This window comes from Halichoeres trimaculatus, unplaced genomic scaffold, assembly GCF_033239565.1.
Source record: "Halichoeres trimaculatus isolate MK-OKI-2021-1 unplaced genomic scaffold, fHalTri1.1 fHalTri1_scaffold_14, whole genome shotgun sequence".
Lineage (NCBI taxonomy): Eukaryota > Metazoa > Chordata > Actinopteri > Labriformes > Labridae > Halichoeres > Halichoeres trimaculatus.
This window is the reverse complement of record NW_027437192.1, coordinates 3,422,906-3,448,373: the sequence shown is the minus strand read 5'-3', so window position 1 is coordinate 3,448,373 and position 25,468 is coordinate 3,422,906. Positions and strand designations below refer to the sequence as shown.

Here is a 25,468-nt window from a genome sequence, read left to right as displayed (position 1 = left end):
GATTTTTCCTCATCAATATTCCTCACGTATGAACTTAGTGATCTTTTCCCATAAAAGTATCCAATAACACAGCACCTCATGCTGTGAACTGAAGTTAAGAATGAGTATTACCCCCTGGTGTTTGATTTCACCATGTGACAACCACAATAAAAACAACAATATGATGCGTTGACTATTAAAATTTGCGTCGATGAATTTTTATCGTCAACTAGTCGATTATGTCAACTAATCGCTGCAGCCCTAGTGTTGTTTCAATCCACCTCAAAAGGATAGTCCTCACAGCCTCTTTAATGAGTTTTGTTGCCTGTTGTTGTTGTCTTTGATAAAATTGACCTTTAAACCTCAGATGTTTTTGGGTTAGTTGGAGTTAGCACCAGAGGGTGAATTAGCACCTCGCGCAGCCTCCCTCATGTTCCCGACATGTGCTGCTGCAGCATTAATATGTACTTAAATATTCCCCTCTCTGCAGCTCAGCCACATGCATCTAACGTGTTTCTACAGCCACTCTGTGTCTCATCATCACATCAGCTCAGCCAGGCAGAGATTTACACGTGTGCTCTGATTCTGCTCCCGACATTTCACGGGAAAATCACTCCGGACCCTTTAGGTCTGATATAAAAAATAAACAAGAGGGAAGGAATACAAAATAAATGAGGTTTAAGTGCTTTACAGCATGTGTGAATTAACTGTGTGGGAGAATGAAATATTCAGATCACACCGTGGAGCCGTGGATGTGTTTTATGATGCATAAAAACCACAAAGCGCTGGTGGAGCTGCTCTCCTGCTGCTGCTGCTGCTCAGCCTTTCATGTGTTCCCTCACTTCCTCGTGTTTTACTTTAAAACCCAACATCAGTTTTATATGGAGCCAAACAGGCTTTGCATTAAGATGTTTTTCTTTGCCATTTCAGTCATTTCATTATTTAAACTGTTTTTTTAGATTTCCGTCAGAGGAATTCAGCCATAGGATGTTTGAGATCAACAGTTTGTGCTAAATAATGCATCAAAAGGTTGTTTACATGAATAAACAGGATTTAGATAAGAACAAAATATCAACATGGGCATTATTATTATGTTGTTTGAGTTTTGTTTATGTTTTTTTGACTTGTTTATCCATCTCACCCTGTTTGAGCAGAAGCAGGACCGGATCGAGGAGCTGAAGAAGTTCATCGAGAAACATCGGCACCACATCCGGATGCTGGAGACCATCCTGAGGATGCTGGACAACGACTCGATTCAGGTCGACGCCATCAGGAAGATTAAGGTTTGCTGAAAATCTGAATGACAAGAAAAATGGAACGTGTCCCAAACTTACTTTAAGTTAGTTTCTGCACTCATATTATTTTTTAAAGGCTGAAGTAGATCTGGGCGTAAATTGATTGTATCTATTAATTTGAGGTTTTCTTTGTGGGCGTCTTGAAAAAAAACAGCAGCAATCAAGAAAACCGAAGTAAGAAAGTGTGTAGAAAGTGCAAAAAGCTCCATAAGAAAATAGATGCTGACAGCTTGTCCATCATTGTCCAGTCAGCCAGCCTCCACCTCCACAGGGCCCAGGACTGAGCTTCTTCAGCAGTCTGTTCAGTCTCTGTCTCCTGGATCCTGTCTGCTCACAGCAGGTGAAGCTCTTCCAATGTGGCCTTGGTGTCTGCTGTTAGCTCTGTTAGCCACGTCTGTGAATAGCATGATGCTACTCTGCCCTCTGGTATTCCCTCTGTTGCTGGGTTAGCACAGCTAGCTCGTCCATCTTATTGGAGATAGATCTTACGTTCCCAATAACGATGGATGGAAGGACAGGTCGAACCAGCACGTCATCCTCACCTCCTTCTCTTCACCTTGTAGGAAACATCCGGCCTAGCACCAGTTAGCATTGACATGCTAGAGGCTGCTAACAGCTGATTTCACATGTAAACAATGCAGCCATGGTTCCATGTAGGATCTCCAGACAAACACAGGAAACCCATTTCAAAAAAGTGGGAACAGAAACAGAATGGGAACATTTCTGAAACTTTCCATCCTCACATTAAAACCAAAAATAGCTCAAATATGAGACACCAAATGCCGAAACTTGAAAATGTAATAGTTTTTGTAAACATGTTGCTGATATCATCAGACTGAAAAAGCGCCCCTTTCGATTGAGGGTGAGAGATTCAGCGCACCTTAAAGATCAGTTCAACACAAAGAAGTATTTTGCCCTCCAATAAACTGCCTCTTTCGTGTTCGTCTTACAGGCAGTGCCTGATGAGAAAGCACAGCTAGCTTGTCCGTCTTATCGCAGACAGATCTTACGTTCCCAATAACGATGGATGGAAGGACAGGTCCATGTCGTCACTTCTTAGCTCACAGCACGTCGCCCTCACCTCCTTCTCTTCACCTTGTGGGAAACATCCGGCCTAGCACCAGTTAGCCTTGACATGCTACAGGCTGCTAACAGCTGATTTCGCATGTAAACAATGCAGCCATGGTTACATGTAGGATCTCCAGACAAACACATGAGAAAAGTAGTGAAAATATCACTGAAGACAAAACCAACAAATGATCCATACAAAGAATAAATAGCATTTATTTGTGATCTTTTTTTTTTTCTTCTTTTAATTAAAACTACAGGATTAACAGGCTACATATTTAACAAACTGTAAAAATAGACTAAAACATAAAAAAAAAATCAATTAGGAATGAAATATCGATTTGCAGGGGATGGGAATATTCTTGAAACCATCGACTACAGTGTTTCATAGCTGCCTCAAAACATCTCTGAAAATACCACAGTGAACCTTAAAGTCTGTTTCTGAAAATGAATAAAGGTCATTTCTTTTTGGTCTTTTCTCCTTCTTCTTACAGGACGACGTGGAGTACTATCTCGACTCGTCACAGGATCCAGACTTTGAAGAGAATGAGTTTCTGTACGACGATCTGGACCTCGAAGACATCCGTAAGTTCAGAAAACGTGAAACTTTTAAAGTAGAGCAGTGAAACAGGAAGTGATTTTTAATCTTAACCACTCTTATTTCTCCTCGTCTCTGCCGCTCCAGCTCAGACGCTGGTCGCCACCTCCCCACCGGGACACTCGCACTTGGAGGACGAGATCTTCCAGCACTCCAGCAGCACACCGACGTCCACCACCTCCTCCTCACCCATTCCTCCTTCACCTGCAACTTGCACTACGGTACGACTCATGCTCATAAAACGGCAGCGTGTTGCTTCGATCAGGTTTTTTTTTTTTTAAAGTCGGCTCTGAAGTTTTATCGCTGTAAGTTTTGTGTTACGCTAACTCCAGGTTCGTATGTCACACATTAGTGTAGGATAATTGCCCTGCTATCTGCTCCCATTATCCTGCTCTGCTCTCATTGTGTCGTCGGCGCTTTCTTCCCCGCCCATGCTCGGTTTGCAGCGAGTTATTACAGGTTGGACGTGTCTGAAAGGTGGGTGGGGTATTGTTGGAGGCTGATGAGATGGAGTTTGACTTCAGCATGAAAGGGAACGTAAAGCAGCGAGATGTACGCCCCTGTGCTTCATGGGAAATGTGATTGTTTAACTTTTAATCATCCCAGGAAAGTTGATGGAAGTGATTCTGCATTAGAGGAGTGGGGAGGTTGAGTGCAGCCGTCATTAAAGTTTGAGTTTGAACCAGAATCCTTCCAGCTGATTCTCCTGAAGAGTTTCATCTCTTTTTTAGTTTTTCATCAGCTGTGTGTTTTTCCCCGGTTTCATGTTTGTGCTGTTTTCTGTTTTTCAGGAAAACTCAGAAGATGACAAGAAACGGGGGCGGTCCACAGACAGCGAAGTTAGTCAAGTGAGTCGAAAAAACTCTGAGGTTAACATCCCTCTGAGTCATTTTCATACATTATGTTAGATAAACCTTTTCAATGTTATTTTCCAAAGCAAAACAGTTTTTGGGGCCAGTAATGAGCCACTTTCACCTGACGATTTCAATAAATGTGTTTTTCAAGTTTTAAAAGACAAGAAGTTATGCCTGAAATAAATAAACTAAACATCTACATCTTTCTTACCACATTTACAGATTTTTTTTCCTCTCTTAAAAAGAAATTCAGGCGTCTTTTTTGTCTATTTAAAATCTTAAAATAAGACCGTTTTCTGGATTTGTTTGGTATTTTTGGTGTAACCAGGGGCTGATGATAAACAGTCTCCAGCCCATACTGTCCTCCCCATGTGCTGCATTGTCCTCAGTCCAATTAGCATCTTAACGAGCTAAAGTGAGTTTAAGAACAAAAGATAAGCTAACTCCTAAAACATGTCTGCAGGCTAAACGCCATGGCCTTCATTTATCAAATGTGCGTACACCAGAAAAATGGGTGTAATCAATCTGAATGTGGGCGTCGGGTACGCTCAGATCCCATGTCAGGTCTGAGTTTGTGTACGCAAGTTTTATGTCAGCGGGCACTGTGGTGCAGCGAGGGAAATTCATCTGTGGAGGAGAGTTATTAAATCATATGAGCACAAAACATTTTCAGAAATAAAAACTGGTGTTCTTAGATAGGCCTGTCATGATAACAAATTTTGCTAGACGATAATTTTCCAAAATATTATTGCTGATTAACGATATTATTGTCAATATTATTATTATTTTTTTTTTTTTTCATTTTTTCATTGATGTAATTATGATAAATGGGATAATAAAGTGAGTACACCATATCAAAAGCAAGACACTTTAATTTCTTAAGAGTATGTAACTGTAATTAAAAGGTCAGGATCTTTTAAATAAAATAAATTAAACAAAAAATATAATAAATTTAACAGACAAGAAAGAGAAAAAAAGTGAACTGAAAATGAAATGGACTCTCTTTTAGAAAAAAATACATGTCAATGAAAATAATTAATACTAATCAAAAACAATAAAACATAGACCCTGTCTTTAAAGAAAAAATGAAACTCCAAAAAAAACAAAAAAACAACAGACATATCTTATTCAACATATCGCTTGTTTTATTTACTGCCAACACCACCAAACACCAACAATTTTGCTTTATTGTCATTAAATAATAACGTATTCATATCAAAGCATTCTTTTAACGTGATCAGCTCCTTTTCTGCAGTTGCCAACAATTATTTTATTAAATACTTTACAAATATCAAACTGAACCTTGGGGAACACCACAAGTTGCTTTTCCAGAGTGTGACGCAGTATTATCACCCATTATTTTGTTTTTTGTATTTCTGCAGAGTCTCAGTTTCACTGTAAACACTAAGTCACACAGAAGCTTTACTCTGACTAACTACAGCACAGAGAGGTCTCAAGCTTGTGGAGAGAATGACATCATGGTGCAGGTTTTTCAACATGCCAACTGTGTCAGGTCCGTCCTCGAGAGGTGAAGACCTTTGAAGTGCTCGTTTGTTGGTTTTAGGTCAGATTGATTGTTTCTGATGCATTCCTGGAAGTCAGGAAATCTTTACGCTCATTGGCTCAGTGACACGTTTAATGGCAGACCTCTGCTCCAGATTGTCAGGATGTGGTTAGAGCAGGGCAGTTTTTGGCCTGTTTTTGCTCTCCGTACCCTTTGCTTTTCCTGCAAGCACCAACGCCTGCTGATTAGTGATGGAAACTGACTTCAAACTTATTCCAGACAGAAACCAAACACCTCTCACCACAAAGATTCATGAAGTACAGGGACTACAGAAGATCCAAAACCAAAGAGCCGAAAGACTAACACTCAATAATTAATCAACTCAGGCTTCATTTTTGTCTTTTAATATCCTGAAATAAGACATTTTCCTGGACTTTTCAGCTGCATGTGGCTCAAATTAAGACAGTTTTTAATAAAAGTGAGACAAAACAACTTGATTAGATTTGAGTTTTTGCCGTGTGATCTTGAGAACGTGGCCGGATGTCTTTCCTCACGGAAATGTCTTCCTGTTTCCTTTTCAGTCACCTGTGAAGAACGGAAACCCCTCCTCCTCGCTATCGTCTTCCTCCTCCTCCTCTTCATCATCATCTTCCTCCTCCTCTTCTTCCTCTTCCGTCTCGGGACTGACCTCATCCTCCCTGGTCTCGATGGCGACCATGGCGATGGGAGGAAGCAGCGGCTCTGGGGGCAGCAGTTACCTCCTGAACTCTGGGGGTCTCCTCTCCCACGTCTCCACCGGCAGCTACAGCAACGCCACCCAGCAGCCGCCCCACCCGTCGGCGCAGCAGCAGCAGCAGGCCAAAATCTCCGTCAACACCTCCTCCTCCTCCGCTCCTCTCCCCATCCCAAGCAACAGCTACCCCGCCTCCTCCGCCTCCTCCCCGCCAAACGTCAGCACACAGGGGCTCCTCTCGTCATCCTCCCTGCCCCCTGCTCTGTCAGGACCCCCACAGACCTCGAACAGTCTCGGCCTCAGTCTGGGTCTCTCTTTGGGAAAAGGAGGCCTGTCGGGCCCCATCACCACCAGCCCCATGTCCGCAGGTCTCGGCCTGTCAGGGATGCCGGCGTCCCTGAGCAACATGGCCAGCCTCCTGTCCAGCTCCACGCCAGCGCCCTACGCTCAGGCAGCCGCCGTAGGCACCCTCAGCTCGGGCCTCCCCGGCTCTTTAGGCGGGGTCAGCACCACGACAACCAACAGCGGGCTGGGCTCCATTGGCAGCGGGAGCATCACAGTCGGCGGGCCCACGTCCTCCACAGGGGGTCTGCTGGGAGCGGCACCCGGGCTGAACAGCATCGGCTCAGGGATGCTGGGTTTGGGCTCAGGTCAGACAGGGGTGCAGGTGTCGTCTCTGGTGTCGCTGAGCCCTGTGGGGGGTTTGGCGCCCGGGAGTGGAGTGGGAGTCATCGGGAGTAACGGAGGCAGCTCAGGACCGGTGGGGAGCGGAGTGGGCGGGGGAAACTCGTCGCTGTCCATCAGGCCGCCGAGCCAGCAGAAGCAGAACGGGAGCAGCAGTGAGTATCTGACGGAGGGGAACGCCAAAGTTTCCTGAAAATGTTCTTCAGCAAAAACAAGTTTAAACTTTTAGAATCAGATCTTAAAATCGTCAAAGAATGCAACCCTTTGGCTAGCCCCGCCCCTTTTTACTTTCTGCATTTACACAAGAATTAAACAGGCTTCACATAGTGCTGAATGAATGTTAGTTTTCTTTTTATTCTGGTTTATCTATCGCAACCTCACTCCAGATTTTTCTCTGTCTTATCAAACCCCCTACGTCCTGGGTCATGAGGGGAGATAATCGCCTGTACTGGTTCATCCTCAATCACTGCTGCCGCTCTCTCATTACTCAGCTAGACCAGGGGTCTGCAACCTCTTACTTTTAAAGGAGCCATTTTGCCTCATTCCACCTGGATTAAAGTTTTTTCTAGAGCCACAAAATCTACTTTATCTTTGCAAAAAAGAATATGAAGTGAATAAAATTCTATACATAGTTAAAATCAAGTAAAGAATTATCTAAACAGGAACATTTTTGAATTCACAAAATTGTACATGTCTTTAGCTTTTTTATTTTATTACATTTTCAAAAATTAATAAAAATAAAATTGACATTTCAAAAATTTGCTCAAATTTCTTTTTTTTTTAAGATTTCAAGAAGTTGCAATAATTGTAAAAAAATTTTTTTAACAATTATCAATGATTACAAAATTTAAATAAAAAAAATTGAAGTTATAAAAATTTGAATAAATTTTGAAAACTTTTAAAATTTCAAAAAAATGTTTTAAAAATTAATAAGTTGAAATAATATGACTTTAAAATTTGAAAAAATTACAAAAATGTCTAAAATGTGCAAAAATCTAAAAAAAATATTGAAATTCAAAAAGTTCTTAAAAGATAAAATAAAATAAATTAGATTTATTTTGAGAAATTCAAAACATTTGCAATGATACTCGAATTTGATTACATTTTTGGGTAATATATCATTTTTTGTTGTTTGCTCATGTTTTGTCGATATCAGACATTTACATTAAGCTGGCACGTTGTCAGTTAAATGAATCCATCCACACAGAATTAAAATCTGTATTTTCTTCCAGATTTGTCTTTTTGTAGATGTAGTTATCTTCCCAGGGCTGTAAAACTTGAGGTTAGCCACAGGTGCATGGAAAGTTGGCTTTTCACAGAAACTTCACCTCATTTTTCATTAAGAGCAAAATATTCAAAGTTACAGAGTATCTTTGTTAGGGTGATAATGACTTGGTTTCTCGTGTCTGTGACAGGTTACAGTTCTGTGGTAGCAGACATCACAACAGACTCCGCCCTCAACAGTGCCAGCCAATCACAAAGCAGCCAATCCTCGTCTTTGACCTCGACAGCCAATCAGCCGTAAGTGAGGCTATAATGAGTATCTAAACACACACACACACAAAAAACACAAATCTTAAAGAACTTTTTCACATAAAGTCAGTCTTTTTTAAACTTTTATTCCTCTCGTCTCCTTCATCATCTTCTCTCCCCAGTAAGGACACTCTCCCCAGTTTACTCGCCTCTTTGAGTTTGTCGTCCAGCTCTCCGTCTCCAGCTTTCTACAGCGAGGCCAAGACGGTGAGCGGAGGCAGCCTGCTGAACGGCCCACTGTCCTACTCTCAGTCCTCAGACAGCATCAAGGTGAGAGTGAGCAGACACACTGTAATGACCGACTAGTTAAACTAAGCTGAGAATGTGAAACGGAAAAAAGAAGTGTGTAGTTTACACAGATGTGTGGTTACCATGGGGATGATGATGTAATAATGGCTGATGATGCGTCAATGGAACTTTGGAACTCCTCTGTGTCCATTGTTCTAAAGTAGGAGTATTGGGCTGGCAAGGGTCTGAAAACCCTGCATTTGTGTCTAAAACTTAAGGACTAGATAAAAAATGATAACATTGTGAGAATCTGGAGACTCTAATGAACACAAAGATGTGTTTCCCAAGTCAGTAGAGCACAAAATGAGAGCAGGATGGCGATCTACAAATGTAGTTATGAATGGAGCAGAGGTGAAGAAAAAGGTCAGGAATAACATTACCCACAAGTTACAGCAAAATGAGGTTTTGACTCACGTTTGGGCACTTTTTGGCCAAACAGCACAATTTTTTGGTGAAATACTCCCTTTGTAAGAGGCAGTAGAAGTCAGGGATTGTTTTAATGTATTTTTTATTTTTCTTCAGTGAAGATTTTGGAAGTTATGACAGTTTGTTCGAGAAAGTTGTAATGTCTCAGCAGCAGCCTGCTTCACTCTAGCTGAAGAAGTTCCGCACTCTAGGAGCTGAGGTTTGAGTGAAATACCTAAAAAGTTCATGCTGCTTAAATAGTGAAATCTCAAAAATGGTAAAAGATATCTAAAAGTTGGGCCATACATAAAGAGCTGAAAGATCAGTGAACATTTCAAAGCAAAAATTGAGTCTGTAAGTGGAATTATGCTGAAGTTATGACATCTCAAAGCTGAGGAAAATTTAGGCGGGAGAGGAGAAGATTCCCATTCATTTTAAAGGGGGACATTTTGTAAGAAAAAGCTGAATAAATTTAAAAGTTTAAGGGTTAGAGATAAGAAAAGTCATGCTTCAAGTGTCCAGAAGAAGCTGAAGAGTTTAAAATTTGAATGGTGAAAATCGGACAAGATTTGAAGAAGTAGAAATTGGAAATCAACTTCAGATCAAGACGAGCAACAGCACAGCAACCTGTTGCAGAAAGGGATTGTTGTGATGATTTATACGGAATAAAAAAGGTTGAAGACTTCAGGCAGGATGTGTTTTCCCATGAGCCTCTTTGTCTGTCCTCATCAGCCTCAGGAGCCTCTGAGCAGCCTGAAGTCCATGGCTGAGCGAGCAGCACTCAGCTCAGGGATGGAGGGAGACGTGCCCTCCCTGCACCTCACCACAGGTAACACACACGCACTCACACACACACCTGCGGGCGCTGACACACACAGGAGCGTAACAAAAGAAATGGAGGGTTGTCTCCAACAGAAATAGAAAAGCTGGAGTTTAATGGAACAAAATGTCATCGCACCTCCCACTCGGCCTCCTCTGAACAAAAACTGCTGATGATACCATCAGCCCTGACTCAACTGGTCTCCTTTTGTCCTGGATCCTCCCCCTTTCCCTCCATCACTCCCCCACGTTCTCCTTCCCCATCACCCTCTCCTCTCCTCTCCTCTTTATCTCTCCTCAGACATCTTCCCCAGCAGCACCACGGCCCCTTCAGGCCCCCCCTCAGCACCTCAGCCCTCTATGTCGGAGGTCAGCATCCCTCCGTCGTTGGGGGTCTGTCCTCTGGGGCCAGTCCCCTTGTCCAAAGACCAGGTCTACCAACAGGCCATGGAGGAGTCAGCGTGGACGCACATGCCTCATCCGTCAGACTCGGAGAGGATCAGGTGTAGTGAAATGTTTGTTTACTTTTTCTTTTTTCACACACACGCGCACACACACACACACACACACACACGCATCTTTAGGTAACCCTCAGTCAGATTCAGACTTTGAACCATCTTAAACTTGAATCCCAGGATGTTCAGCTGTTCAGCTGTTCTGTCACAGGTGAGGTTACAGGAGAAGACATCACCAAACAATCATCTGCTTATGATTTTATTGATTTGAAAAATGTTTTTAGTCTTTGAACCTTTGGTTTTAGCTGCATCATTACAACTACTGATTCTGTAGCTTTGTAAAACGAGCCAACTTTAGTGTGGTTCATACCAAAAGATTCATACTTAAAAAAAAAAAAAAATTGGAAGAAATATCATTTTGATAAATAAGAAAAAAAAATGTAATATGGCCATAAAATTGTGAAATATGTCACTATTATTATGAATTTGTTAATTATTCTTTAATATCAAATTATTGTTATGTTATTATTTCAAAATGATTAATTTAACAATTTCATACTTTTAAAAATAATGACTTTTCATTCATTTTCCAAGCTTTTATAAAATTAAAAACATTTTTACAAATTGATAAAATAATCATTATGAGTATTTAATCATAATTATTTAATATTAAAGAATAATAAAACGTACATCAATATGACTTTGCCTTGTTTCACAGTTTGTTGGCCATTCAATATAGTATTATTTTATTATGATTATTTTTATTATTATTTTATATTTCATATATGTCTGTTATTTATCAAAATTGTATTTGTTTCAGAATTTGTTTTTATTTATTTAATTATGAATGTTTCAGGGTTCCATATTCATGAAGCTGGAGAAAAAAAATCAATTCACACATGTATCAAGATGTTTTTGTTTAACAATTTTTAAATCATAATATTTTGTTCAAAAATCTATTTTTCTTTCTTCTTAAATCCATCATTTTTAGTCTTTGTTTATAAACTGGGTAAGAAAAAAAGTTCTCGTTCTTCTCCAGCAGAGGGCAAAATGTTTTGTTTTTTTTAACCATCTGGCACCGTGATGTCAGATCCCCTGGATAAATCCTAAAAACTGACTCACATGTAGGAGCGGGTACTGAATTCCTTTGACTGCAAGGGAATGGGAGAGTAGGCAAAGTTCATATGTTGAGAAATAATTATGTTAATTGAAAAAAATTGAGATTTTATTGTTATACGAATTGATATTTATTACCACATAAACTCACAAAAGTACAGAAAATTGGTACTAACGAGCACCAGTACTGATTGCCAGGTACAGAGTACCGGAACAGTATCATTTCAAATATTAAAGGTACCCATCCCTTTTCACATGCGTTGACCTTTTTTGGGGGAAAATATGGCTCCTTATATAGTCTGTAGACATCATCATTCAACTTTTTCACATGATCTCTGGTGTTAAAAAGCGTAATTGTGCTAAAAATTGGAAATATTGAAAGTGTCTGTGAGGAGATCTTGCAAAAGTCTCTCTTCTAGATATCTGCCTGATCTTAATCCACACTTTAAAATGAGATTATCAGCACCATATTGCAATTTACAGGTTGTTTCAAAATGTTCCTTCTTAGCTTCCCGACTGATTTACGGCACGTCCAAGTCTCTAAGACAACACCATGCTGGCTAAGAAAGTTTAGTAGAGAGAAGAGAGATCTGTGTTTTTCTCTGCTGAAAACGATTTCTGTGATTAATTTTGTAGTGATGGTGGACACTGGAGCCTAACTGTCAGACAGAAAAAGGACAGAAGAAAGATAAACAGGAGAGAGATAGAGCACGAGCTAAAGGCTAAAAGGGCTAAACTGTTTGGGCTAATGTTGACTCCAACCCACAGTCAGCAGTTATTCTGCAGTGGTGCTAAATATAGACAGCTACTGAACTACATACAGTGTTAGCTTGTTGTCATGTTAGCCTACAGATACGTCGGAGCACCTGGCTGCCGATAGCACTACATATAGCCGGCTGCTACAACATTTGCTTAATGCCACGTTTCAAACTGTAGCACTACGTAACTGTACTGATAAATACCTTACCTCAGCGCGTTGTATCCTGCAAAAAGTTGACTTAAACAAAGATTTTTTTTTGATCCAATCTCTTTTTAATTCCAAAACAAACACAACACAACTTGAGGCCTGCTCAAATACACATTTTGATCATCCTAACTGATCCATTAGGACAAAAAATAAACTCCCTGATATCAGAGAAAAGCTTCAAACTCAGCCCAGATGTCCTCTCCAAACCAAACCCTCTATTTTTAGATGAGTGACAAACTTCCTGTTTCCAGTACAGCGGCAGAGAGGTCAGCGAGCTCCCAAAAATACTCAGCTCGTCCCACTAACAGATAGTTAGCGACAGATAAACACTCCTCGTGGGTTAAAGTGTCTGACTCACACTCTCCTCATGTAAACACACACACACAGAGGTCACTTTATGTGGCTGTGGACATAAATATCACAGTGAGTGTTCTTCACATCATTATAATAATTTCATCAGGTGTTAACCTTCAGAATAAAGACACGTGGTGATGCTTTTTACACTCCTGTAACGCCGATCAAAAACAGAAAAGGTTTGTTATCACAATCACGACTCTCCACTGTGAAACGCAAAAAAGGAAGGATCAATTCTCTTATTTTAACAGTGGAAAGATCTGTGGCAGCTCAGAGCTTTATGTGTGTGTGTGTGTGTGTGTGTGTCCTCTTCGTACAGTTAAACACAACAGGTACTGAGCTTGGAGAGGGTTGGAGTGTTTGGATTTAAATGTCAATTGTACCTGTGTGGGCTGACAGCACGGCAGATACAGAGCCAGCATAATCTGCTCTCTAATTGTGCCTGATCTGTGTGTGTGAGTGTGTGTGTGTGTGTGTGTGTTATTGAAATCACAAATCAAACACAGTGACATCACTTTAAAGGCGCTGAATTGTGTTAGTATTTAATCTCTGTGTTTTGCAGCCGACTCATTTTGTCGTTTCATGGTTTAAGTCGGATCAAAAATGAAATCTGCAGAATCTGACACAGGCGTCTTTAAATCTCCAGCATCAGGAAAAAGCAAACGATGGAAACTCAACCACCAAACAGAGACATCTGTGCGCTCTATTTTTGAAGCCTCTCCAAATGTTTGTGCTAATTTTCACAGAGAAACAAGTAGATAATGAGTTTAAGGAGGTTTATAAGTGCTGTTATCTGAAACAAGATGAAATTGCTGGTTGCTGTAAACATCAATTAGAGCCTGGTGCTGAAATAGAAATGAGCGTCAGGAGGGTTGTTGTTAAATAAGTCAATGGATCTTTAACACAGCTTTTCCAAACAGCCTACTTTTATTTTGGATGCTAAATGTGTTTAATTATGTCTCAAAAACCAAAAACTACCAGGGTCAGAGTCATCAACCCCCCGGGGGTACTTGGTTGGGAACCAAGTCAGGGCTTTGTGCAGGCCAGTCAGTGAGATTCACTTTGGTTTTCTGGAGCTAGTTTTTTGCCAAGAGCCACATTTGTTTTGGCTCGGCGCCATGTTGGAAGACAAAAGCCTTGTTTCCACCAAGGTTTGTCTCGGCACAGCACGCATTTTATGGCCTTTCCACTGACTAATCCAGGGACAGATCCCCCAAAGACTGAGATGAGCCTTCCCACTTTTTGGGACCCTTCCGTTGGGGTGCCGAACAAAACGGTGGAGCTACAAGGTCTAAGTTTTTGGTGAAATCATTTTGTTTTACCTTTAGGCTGGTGGTTGCAGTGCTTCAGTTGATTGGTGAAACTAGAATAGAATAGAATAGAATAGACAATACTTTATTTATCCCCAAGAGGAAATTCAGGAGTCACAGCAGGAATCAAGAAAACAAAAACAAGAAAGTGTATGGAAAGTTTGAGTATAGAAAGACAGTTTTTGTAGAGTGAATGTTTTACCTCACTGTAAAAACTGAAATCTGAGCATGTGTTTACTTCAGGGATAGACCATAATCGCCCAGGTCGATATTCAACATTTTGAAGCAGATCGGCCTTTTTTGTTAAAATGACAGCCAATAAGAAATCAACTCCAGTATTTTCACTTTTGCTGTAAATGAAAATCGGCTCCAAATATTGGTCGTTGTCCTCCTTGACAACTAATTATCGATTTCAGTATCAGTATCGGCACTGAAAATAACATAAAGATCTCTAGTTTGCATCTTGTTTTTAATAAAATGTCTTATAAGACTTTCTATAGAATAGAATAGCATGCTCACAGCAGGTGAAGTTCCTCCAGTGTGGCGTTGGTGTCTGGTGTTAGCTCTGTTAGCCATGTCTGTGAATAGCATGATGCTACTCTGCTTTCTGGTATTCCATCTGTTGCTGGGTTAGCACGGCTAGCTCGTCCATCGTATTGGAGATATATCTTACGTTCCCAATAACGATGGATGGAAGGACAGGTCCATGTCGATGTCGTCACTTCTTAGCTCACACCTGAGAACCAGCACGTCATCCTCACCTTCTTCTACTCACCTCGTGGGAAACATCAGGCTTTGCACCAGTTAGCATTGACATGCTACAGGCTGCTTACAGCTGATTTCACAAGTTAACAATGTGGCCATGGTTACATGTTGGAAAATTAAACCAAAAATATCTTAAAGATGAGACATCAAGTGCTGAAACTTGAAATGTAATAGTTTTTGTTAACATGTTGCTGACATCAACAGACTGAAAAAGCGTCCGATTCAATTTAGAGAGATTTAGCACACGTTAAAGTTCAATTCAACACGGAAGAAGTATTTCGCCCTCCAATAAACTGCCTCTGTCGTGTCGGTCTTACAGGCAGTACCTGATGAGGAACCCGTGCCCCACCCTGCCTTTCCACCACCAGGTGCCACCACCTCACTCCGACACTGTAGAGTTCTACCAGAGGCTTTCCACCGAAACCCTCTTCTTCATCTTTTACTACCTGGAGGTAAGATCCAGTTTCTCCCATGCCACTTTGACCTCCTTTGCCAAGATTTTATCCCTTTACAATGAGTGTGAGTTACACATTCCATTTTCCCGCCTTCAGTGAGTCACATGACCAGCTGCACGGAACTCTCAATCAGTGTGACATCATCACTAACTGCTGCAGAAGGAGTGAAATTGACTAAAGCTTTGAAACAACTCCTCATAGATGCCACAATTTTGACCACATCTCTTTGAAAATGGCACATTCTTGTAGTAAATTTTGTCAGGAATCCAGCCATGCCATTTTTAAAGCTGAATGACTGCAGTTTGTGTGGAGCTGGATCCTCCTCTCCCATCCATTCTAATAGGGGGAGCTGAAAAGGCTTCTTTAGGGTTTACCGACTTTGAGGGCTCTCCATTCAAAAAACGTTCGATAAACAACAAATTCCTACAGAGCATTTGTAAAGCAGGTTCCACTCTGTCATCTGAGCAAATTTCAGGCCAGTAACATTTACGGCCTAGAAGGAGATCATTTTTGTTCAAGGCCAAAAAAAGTGGGCCAGATTTTATTTTGAAAGGCAAATTGCTGACTTTGTGTTTGAGATATATCCATGTCATTTGTAAAGCTGTAACACTTTTACTTTTTTGTATAAAGGCCTAACTGCCGTAGATTGTGTTGAGCTGGATCCTCCTCTACCATTCATTCTAATAGGGGGAGCTGAAAAGGCTTATTTAGGGTTCACCAACTTTGAGGGCTCGTCATTTGAAAACCATTTGATAAACAACAAATTCTTGCAGAGCTTTTGTAAAGCATGGTCCACTCTGTCATCTGAGAGAATTTCAAGCTGATATCATTTACGGCCTGGGAGTAGATCATTTTTGTAGAGGGCCCCAGATTGTGGGATAATTTCATTTTGAAAGGCAAATTGCCAGCTTCCTATTTGAGATAGGTCAGGGTTGTCTTTATTTTATTTGTGAATCTCAATGAGACAAACATTTTGATATTTTCTACGATATTCCTACTGCCATCAAGAGCTGTTTTAGTGTGCCTAGGTGGCGCTAGAGAGCACATTTTGGTATGTCGGGGGTCAATTTTTGTATTAAATTGAATTTTTGGGAGGAGTGTGCTGATTTTTGTGAGTTTTTGAGTACATTTAGGGGGTGAAATTAGGAATTATGTGGTCTCGTGTATGTCCTGTGCAGGGCACTAAAGCCCAGTATCTGGCAGCCAAAGCCCTGAAGAAGCAGTCCTGGAGGTTCCACACCAAGTACATGATGTGGTTTCAGAGACATGAAGAACCCAAAACCATCACTGATGAGTTCGAGCAGGTATTAAAAACGCTAAACACTTAGTAACTTCCTTTTGAAGTGATCTGTTGCTTTACTCTGCTGTGACCTTTAATAACCCTTTCTGTTTGTGTCTGCTTTAGGGAACATACATTTACTTTGACTATGAGAAATGGGGCCAACGCAAGAAGGAAGGCTTTACGTTTGAGTACCGGTACCTCGAAGACCGAGACCTCCAGTGACCTGCAGCCAAAAAGACAAAGACAGACAGACAGACAGACAGACAGACAGAGAGACAGACAGACAGCTGAGGAGGGATGGAGAGCTAACACATGAAGAAGTGGTCCACCTGCTGACATTCCTGGGCTCGATCTCGGCTCCTCAAGGAAAGGAGACGTTCAGGATGGAGGGGGGCGGGCAGGGTTCTCACGGACACTTTGAAATCCCTCCATCCCTTTGACCTTCCTCCTCCTCCTCCTCCACCATCAGCTCCCAAACCTGATCCCTCTCGACACTGAGACTTTGGCAGATAAGACACAAAAATCACTCCTCCTCCTCAGACGATCACAAGCTTTCCCTCCGTCTCCTCCTCTTGTGTTGGCTTTAAAACCTTTGCTTATGTAGCTCATTATAAACCAAAGAGTGTTGGTTAATCATTCAGTCCCCCTTTCTATCACACACACACACTCACACACTCACCTGGGCAGTTACAGAGCTACAGCTTGTCTCTGAGTTGTTCTGAGGAGCAGAGGTGCAGCAGCAGGGCGGGAATTTAACGACCAATCAAACTTAATTTTCTGAATTTGACCAAAAAAAGAGACGATCATTCACTCAGTTGCTGGTGTCTTCTACACAATAACTCCTCTTTTATTTTTCTCAGTTTTCCAACATATTAAACCAAAGCTGCACGACCTTTATCCTGTAAAAACACGACTTAACAGTCTCAATATTGCAGCGTAAATCTTGTTACATTTCGGCTTTTTGTTGGTTCCCTTAAAACACAAACTTTTGTTTCCTCACAACTTTTTCTGGGAACATTAAATATTTTTTAACATTTTGGCTTGAATTTGGTGACGTGTTGACTTTATTTTAGTAACACTTGGACTTTATTCCCTGAACATTTCAGCTTTATTCTGGTACCAAAACGACTTTATTTTTTGTAACCTTTCACCTTTATTTTGGTGATTTCGTTCTGGTGACATTACAACTTATTCTTGCAACATTTTGCTTTTATTTTTACTATTTTTAGGACTTTATTCTTTGAATTTTAAAACTTTATTTCCACAAAATTTGGACTTTATTCTCTGAATATTTCATTTATTTTTGGTAAGGTCACAGTTTTAATCTTGTAACATGACGACTTGAATGACTCAGACTTTCTTTGGTAATGTAAACGCTAAATCATGACTAAAATAAAACCTTGGTTGAGGAATAAATCAAGCTTAAATCCAGCTCAGATCAAACAAAGTGACACTTTTGGACACTTTTCAATAGTTTAAACTTTAAATCAGTGTAATAATTTTAATTTAAAGGAGTTATCGGCGTCAAATTTCTCTGTTCCTAAGAAAACGACTCAAACAGGCAGCTGAGTGAATATCTGAAGAGGAGATTTTGTTTTGAACACCACAGCATTTACATTTACATTAATGAGGGAAAATATGGTGCTAAACATTAATTTCACTTTTATGTAAATGAATCTTAACATTTATCCAGCTGACAGACAAACACAAAGACTGTTGAGCTTGAAAACCTTAAACATGTGGATGAAGTTTTTTATCTTCAGAGGTTTTGTGCAGCTGGCTCTGTTTGTCTGTAAATATGAATTATTCTTAGAAATAAAAGCTCCACACAGATTTTTTTCCCGCTCTGCTGCTGCGACGCAAAGCGGCTCCTAACAAACCGCTCCTCTGCCTCCGCCGTAATCCAACCTGACTGTGCTAGACCAAACACAGGCCCCGGCAGCGATCTGCGGCTGAGCGTCGGTCGTAGGAGGCTCCGCAGGCCGCTTCAGCACTTAACCATCTTCAGAGGTCCTGCTGCTGTTGTGTTCCTGTGGTTATTTTGTGAATCCACCGGCCGCTGCGCTCTAAAAATAGTCCGACCTGCCTACTCCCATCCAGCCGCGGCGGAGGAGTGTGACAGAGCAGCCGCTGAGGAGCTGGTAGTAACTGTTTTCACCTGGTGGGCAGCGTTATATCACAGAAACTCTTTCAGGGCAGAAGGTAGCGCTCGGCTAAAATTAGACATTATTCCAGATGATTATTTAAAAGGCTGGTTCACATTCACCCAATTCATGGCATATTAAATCTGCTTCCACTAAAACACAACTTTAACATTTAATTTCACTGCTTTTTGATTGTTAAATCACATGATTCAGAGGGAGATTCAAGCTAAAACAACAAATTAAGCTAACAGCTAATGCTAGCGTTCAAGCGCATGGACGATAAAGGCTTAAATTCACAAAAATTTTCCCATTACATGAAAATCAATACAATTATTACCATATATGGTAGATTCAACACTAATAGTGAGACACATCTACCTGACAGAAACAGAAACAGCCTGAATTTTTTTTCTCCAAATTATAAGACAAAAATGTCACCAGATTACCCATCCCACTGGGTTAGAAAAACATACTTGCTTGGTTTCTTGAATTATTAACAAACTTCAGTAAATTTTTTTTGACTTAGTTGAAGCAGATCAGGCCTCATTTTGGTCTTAACGTCACAAAATTCGACTTTTTCCCAGACTTGTCAGGTGATTGTGGCTCATATTTAGTCTAATTTTGACTTAAATCAGAAACAAACACGTGCTTGGATGTCATTTTTTGCAGTGTAAAGCTGATCACACACTTTAAAACCCCGACAAATCAACCAAATATGAGAAAAGAAAGTCTGTTAATAATCTCCAGAAGCCGCCGCCATGGTCATGGGGGTGTAACATCCGGCTGATGACACATCAAAGTCTCTTCCTCTCATTGGTTAATCCATTTGAGGCAGTCCAATCAGGAATCCTGAATGTTGAATGTGTTAAATTAATAATTCCAGATCAGCGAGGCTCTGAGCATGTGCAAGCTCAACACAGACAGGAAGTTCGAAAACTTCCGCTCAATTTCAAAATAAAACACAGCATACAGTGTTTTGTTTTTGACTTTTTTATAAAATTATACATTTCTAACTTTAAATCCTGTTTTTTTTGTTATTGGCATGTTGGAGGCAAAACCTCAAGAATGTAAAGAAACGTTGGAAGAAACCAGGTGGTACAGCATTTAAGTTTTAATGTTGACCTCTTAAGACGGTTTCCTGACTGTTCCTCAGATTATATTAATGAGAAATGAGGCCCACAGCAGGAAATGTTCATAAAGATTAGAGCTGAAAAAAGCAAAAATGTGTCGTAGGTCAGCAGATTTAGAAAGAGTGGAAGCTCAACAGCCCAAAATGAGCAGTAACCCTGCTTCCTGTGTCGCTTTCCACTTCCTGTGGAAACATTTCAACAAGATGTTTACATAATTAAAATCTCTTGAAGAAAAACTTGTAGTTTCTGTCCTCAGAAATCAAAAAGCGTTGAAATCGAGCTAAAAGTTACAATATTCACTCAGAGCCTCAAAGGTGGATTTATAAACGGGTAAAAAGGAGTAAAAAGCGTTTTTATTGCTGCCAACGCTCCTCAGCTCCTCAGAGTCGCTCGCTGCTCCTCGCCGCGGCCGTTTCTGGGTGAACGTTTTAATCTTTAACTCCAGCCGTGAACCCTGCGAGCGTCGTGGGTGTTGGATGTTTCCAGCAGCTGGACGGACGTTCGTTAGCCTTCCTCCTCCTCCTCCTCCTCCTCTTCCTCTTCCTCCTCTTCTCTCTGTGCTGAAGAGCACAAACTGAACAACACCAGCAACACTGCTGCCCACACCTCCTCTGTCCTCCAGCTCTGTGCTGCTGCGTGTTTACACTCTGAAGGCTTCACACACACACACACACACACACACACACATTGCCCAGGTGTTACTACCAACAGATCCAGGTTTCTCTCCTGAACACACAGCAGCTTCTTTTCTTCCTCTCCTGTTTCGCTCTCAGCCGGCCAGCTCGCTCTCCCTCCGTCACTCCGGGTAGATGTTTCCTTTATTTCTCAGGAAGTGTTTGACAGATCCTCTTAGAGGAAATGTTTGCGCCAGCACAACCCAACAATCTTCCGAGAAAGATTTGTACCAAAATTTGTACCCCCCTCTCTACCTGCCAGCGTCCCTCCTCATTTCACACAAAGATTTTTTTTTTAAGATGCCAATAATGTCCTCCAATGTTTGGAGCAGCGCCTGGAAGAGAGACCATCTTTATATTTTTTATTTGTTGGATTAATCATCCTGAGATTGTATATTACGTTTATTTTCCACAGACGGGGAAAGCGTTCAAAGAGAGCTGTTCTTCTTCGAGATCAGGAGTGTGAGGTCTTTTTTTTTTTTTAAGCCAAACAGACGAACAGACAGACGGACACGTGTTCACTCGACTGACAGTCCTGCTTTTAACCTTTTTGTTTACTTTTTTTTGCCAAGAGGACGAGATGTGACGTCAACCCAAGAGCGGACGTGACTCCCTCTCTGCCTCCTGACACGTGTTGTATAAACTCTTCAAACCTCTCCTTTGTTTTTTGTTTATTTTGTTTTGTTTTGTTGTTGGAATTATGACACTTACAAAGTGGCGCTGAAAAAGTAAATAATGGCATAACCATGAATAAAGGATTGTAAAATATTAATAAAAGAATTACTTTTCAGAAAACTGAACTCGGGTGTTTGTGATTTACTGTTTGCAGATTTTTAACAGTACAGAGAGATTTTGTCAAACAGAAAGGGCCATGAGGTTAGGTTGCTAACCAAAAAAAAAAAAAAAAAGCCCATAAAAAAACGCGCCCACAGCCGGTCCACGCCAAGGAGCACAGACAGTCAGTCCGCGACATGGAACACGGACATCTGGTTTTGCGCCATGCAGCACAGACAGCCAGTTATTTGCTGTGAAGTACGGACAGTCGGTCCACGCCATGGAGCACAGACAGTTGGTGCTGCGTCGTGGAGTACAGACAGCTGGCTGCGCGATGGAGCACAGACAGTTAGTCTTGCGCGTTGGAGCATAGACAGACAGCTCATAGGGTTTTAGATAAGCCTAAATTTAAAAATCTAGGGTTATTAACAATGGTATTCAGTTTTGGTTTTTTTTTGTTGTTTTTTTTTTACAGTGTGGACTTCTGACAGTCGGGGTTTTAACCCAACTTGCAGCATTTTTCCAGCATGCCACCCCCCACCCTGCCCCTGTTTCCTGCACCATCCACTGCGCCTTCCCCTCTTAATAAAAGCAGAAAAAGCAACTTTAGAAAACACATGTGAAAATATTTATATGTAGCATTTAAAGGAGCACGTCCTGTTAAAGGCGTAAAGTAAACACAGAAAATGAAAGTCCTTGTTGAGGCCTGGTCCTGGTCCTGTTTGAGCCCTGACTTACACCTCAGGGACTCCACGTTCAGACCCCTTCAGCCCCATTAAAGCTGCACCTGTCACCACAGCGGCCTGAACGCCGCTCAGGGAGCGCTGAGCTTTGTTCCTCACCTTCTCTACATGTGAGTGCATCATGGGTAAGAGTGTGGAAGAATAAAGCTTTAATGAAGCTTTAATGGGAGAGCACGGTTCAGGCTCCCCTGAGCGAGCCATTAGCAGGAGCAGTTTGTGTCGTAGACGTTTCCGTTCTTTTATTCACAGAGTTCTTCCTCGTTTACTATTTACTGAGCCCAGAGGTCACCTGACGGCTCAGGGAGAGGTAAAAGGTACATTTACATTAATACTGAACAATATAGAGGACTCAAGTGGGCAGCAAAGGGTTTAGGGTGTTTGGCTAAACAGAATTTTGACTGTCAGGAATCTAAGGAAACATCTGACTACGCCTCTTTATAAAAGTCTGACTTAAACACTGAAGTTAATTTCCCCTTAAACTGGGATTTTAATCCTGTAATTCTGATGTAGACTTTAATGTCCCTCTGACATAAATCCATTTCTGACTTGAGCTCAAATTCTTAATATGATTGAAATTCTAAGATTTTTTTATTTCTCAATTTATACATTTTTGGTGTATCATCAGCACAATTTGGATCCTTATTTCTCTTCCGTACATCTTCATTTTTTTCTGTTTCTTTTTTACTGTTCTAAACACACTTTTTTGTTGCTGTAGTTGTCGTTCATTTCTCTAATATTCTTTTTTTTTCTCAGGGTTTTTGAGGCCCTAATTCCAGCTTTTATTGACCTTTTAACTCCAGAAAATTTCAATTACCGTGCCATAAATCTCCGGCAGTAGTCAGGAGATCATGGGAAAGAGGGATGTTTTTTTGTTTGTTTGTTTGTTTTTTCTTCAAAATAAGGACTTTTATCTTCCAATTCTGGCTGTTTTCATATTATTTTGACTTTATTGAATTCTCAGTCATTATTTTGAAATAAAAGTAAAATATGTGACTTTTTATTAGAATTCTAGAACCTTCACAACTTTCTTAGAATTCTTTTAATCTTAAAATTATGATTTCATTCTAGAATACTTGTTTTTGAGTCAGAACAATGCCTGTTTACAGTTTAACTTTTTCTTTACATTTTGGTTTGTTTGTTTTTTATCTCAGAGTTGTGACTTCTTTTTGGGAATTTTGTTTTTTCAAAATTCAATTTTTAATTTCAGGATTCCAAGAAAAAAAAAACAGATTTTTTTAAAACATTTTTTTTCATGAGAATTTTCATGACATTAGTTCAACATCAGATTTTTGAGAATTTTAAATTTTGGATCATTCTGAAAAAATTGAGATTTCTGGAAAGAAATGTCAAAAGTCAACACTTTTACCCGAAATTCCAAGATTTGTTTTATTTTTATTTTTATTTTTATTTTTTTGATTAATAAATAAAGACATAACCTTGCAATTTTAACTTTTTCCTGAGACTCTTTGCTTCACAGATTTCTGGCTCGAATCTTTTTATTTTGGAATAGAAGTCTAAATTATGAATTTTCCCTGGAACCTTCAAGAAAATAAATTAACTTTCTGAATTTTTTCTCAAAATGAAAAAAAAATAGAAAAATAATAAATTATTTATACAGTGTTAGCCTGACTGATCCAGATAAATCGTTGATATTTTTTCTAAAAGTCTGAAGTTTAAGTCAGAAAATTCAATGTTCAAAAGTCTTATCTAAATGAAGGAAGTTTGAATGTTTTTCTTCTTATTTTATTATTTTTTTGTCTTAGAATCTGGACTTTTCCTGAGAATTTGGGATTTTAATCTGAGATTTCAGACTTCACAGACAGCTCCAGAAATTGTTCTTTCAGGAATCTCAGATGCGACACAAACGCGTTCCTCTGCCTGCGCCCCCTGGTGGATGAACTGTTAAACAACATGAAGCGCGCCGTCGTCCTGATCATCTCCTGACATTTCTCTTTCCTGACCCTCCACGCTGCAGCTCCTCCTGGGGTTCAGTTTGCTGCTACAGGGCGCCTCCGTGGTGTGTGTTCTCCTCCTCTACCTGCCTCACACACACACACACACACACACACACACATACACACACACACACACACACACACACACACACACACACACACACACACACACACACACACACACTCATCCCTCACCTCTGGGCTACCATCGCCCCACTTATTCACACTCTCTCAGCTTTCATGTGCGTGTGTCGGAGCGCTGCTTGTTTACTCCTCTCACGCTCTCACCTCGTGTAAACCGCTCACCGACATATGGGGATGTTGCCGCCATATGTCGGTGTTTTGCTGTTTGGATCCTCGCTCTCGTTGTGCTGCTTGGGTGACTGGCTGCCTGTTCGCCGCATCATAACATGACTTAACCCAGGTCACCGCCTGCAGATGTTTCTGTGTCTCTGTTCTTCCTTTCTTTGGTTTCAGAGCGTGGTGATGAGACGGGACATGAGTTAAGGAGCGTCTGCTGTCCTGTGTGAATGGGGTCAGAGAGGAGTGTGTGTGTGTGTGTGTGTGTGTGTGTGTGTGTGTGTGTGTGTGTGTGTGTGTGTGTGTGTGTGTGTGTGTGTGTGTGAGAGTGGTTCAGGGGTGTGTGTAGATCATTTTATGCCAGAGATGATGCCTTCATTTACATGTCTGCGTCACTGAGCTGACGCGTGTAATCTTTGCATATCGTGTTTATTTCATGCCGATGACGCCATAATGAAAACAAGAGCCTTTGAAGGATGAGACATCCAGGATCTTAATCCTGACTGTAACTGTTGAGCCAAGATCTGATCAAGTAGGGGGGTGACAGGGTGACTACACTCACTGGACCCCCTTTTGCCTTCAGACCTGACTTAAACAACAAGGTCCTGGAAACATTCCTCAGAGAGTTTGGTCCATATTGACATGATAGCATCACACAGTTGCTGCAGATTTGTCGGCTGAACATCCATGATGAGAATCTCCCGTTCCACCACATCCCAAAAGTGCTCTATTGGATTGAGATCTGGGGACTGTGGAGGACATTTGAGTCCAGGGAACTCATTGTCATGTTGAAGAAAGCAGTCTGAGATGATTCCAGCTTTATGACATGGAGCGTTATCCTGCTGGAAGTAGCCATCAGAAGATGGGTACACTGTGCTCATAAAGGGATGGACATGGTCAGCAACAATACTCAGGTAGGCTGTGCCCTTTTTTTTTTTTTTTTTTTTTTCTTTTTTCCCTTTTTTTCTTTTTCTTTTTCTTTTTTTCTTTTTTCTCTTTTGTTCTTTTTCTCTCTTTTTCTCTTTTTCTCTTTTTTTTTTCGTTTTCTCTATTTCTCTTTTTTTCTTCTTTTTTTTTCTCTCTTTTTCTCTTCTTTTTTTCTCTTTTCTCTTTTTTTCTTTTTTCTTCTTTTTTTCTTTTTCCTTTTACTTTCTTTCCCCCCCTTTTCATTTCCTTGTTTTCTTTCTTTTTTTCTTTTTCTTTTTTTCTTTCTTTTTTTCTCTTTTTTCTCTGTGGACTTTAAACCATGCTCAGTTGGTACTAAGGGTCCCAAAGTGAGCCAAG

The 25,468-nt window shown here is 40.7% G+C and overlaps 1 protein-coding gene across 2 annotated transcripts in view; it reads left to right on the top strand.

Moving 5' to 3' along the window:
• The window catches only part of LOC141802820 (CCR4-NOT transcription complex subunit 3-like), a 40,058-nt gene extending 18,874 nt beyond the window's left edge, over positions 1-21,184 (top strand). Inside the window, exons 8-19 of one of the 2 annotated variants that reach the window (XM_074686579.1) lie at positions 1,134-1,262; positions 2,837-2,927; positions 3,028-3,161; positions 3,732-3,788; positions 5,880-6,870; positions 8,131-8,236; positions 8,371-8,518; positions 9,674-9,770; positions 10,062-10,263; positions 15,047-15,179; positions 16,361-16,486; positions 16,588-21,184. In XM_074686579.1, coding sequence (XP_074542680.1) covers positions 1,134-1,262; positions 2,837-2,927; positions 3,028-3,161; positions 3,732-3,788; positions 5,880-6,870; positions 8,131-8,236; positions 8,371-8,518; positions 9,674-9,770; positions 10,062-10,263; positions 15,047-15,179; positions 16,361-16,486; positions 16,588-16,686 — 2,313 coding nt within the window. In that variant the 3' untranslated portion in view covers positions 16,687-21,184. Of the gene's footprint in view, positions 1-1,133; positions 1,263-2,836; positions 2,928-3,027; positions 3,162-3,731; positions 3,789-5,879; positions 6,871-8,130; positions 8,237-8,370; positions 8,519-9,673; positions 9,771-10,061; positions 10,276-15,046; positions 15,180-16,360; positions 16,487-16,587 lie in introns of both variants that reach the window. The other variant, XM_074686578.1, reaches the window with a different exon arrangement.
• The last annotated feature ends 4,284 nt before the right edge of the window (positions 21,185-25,468 follow it).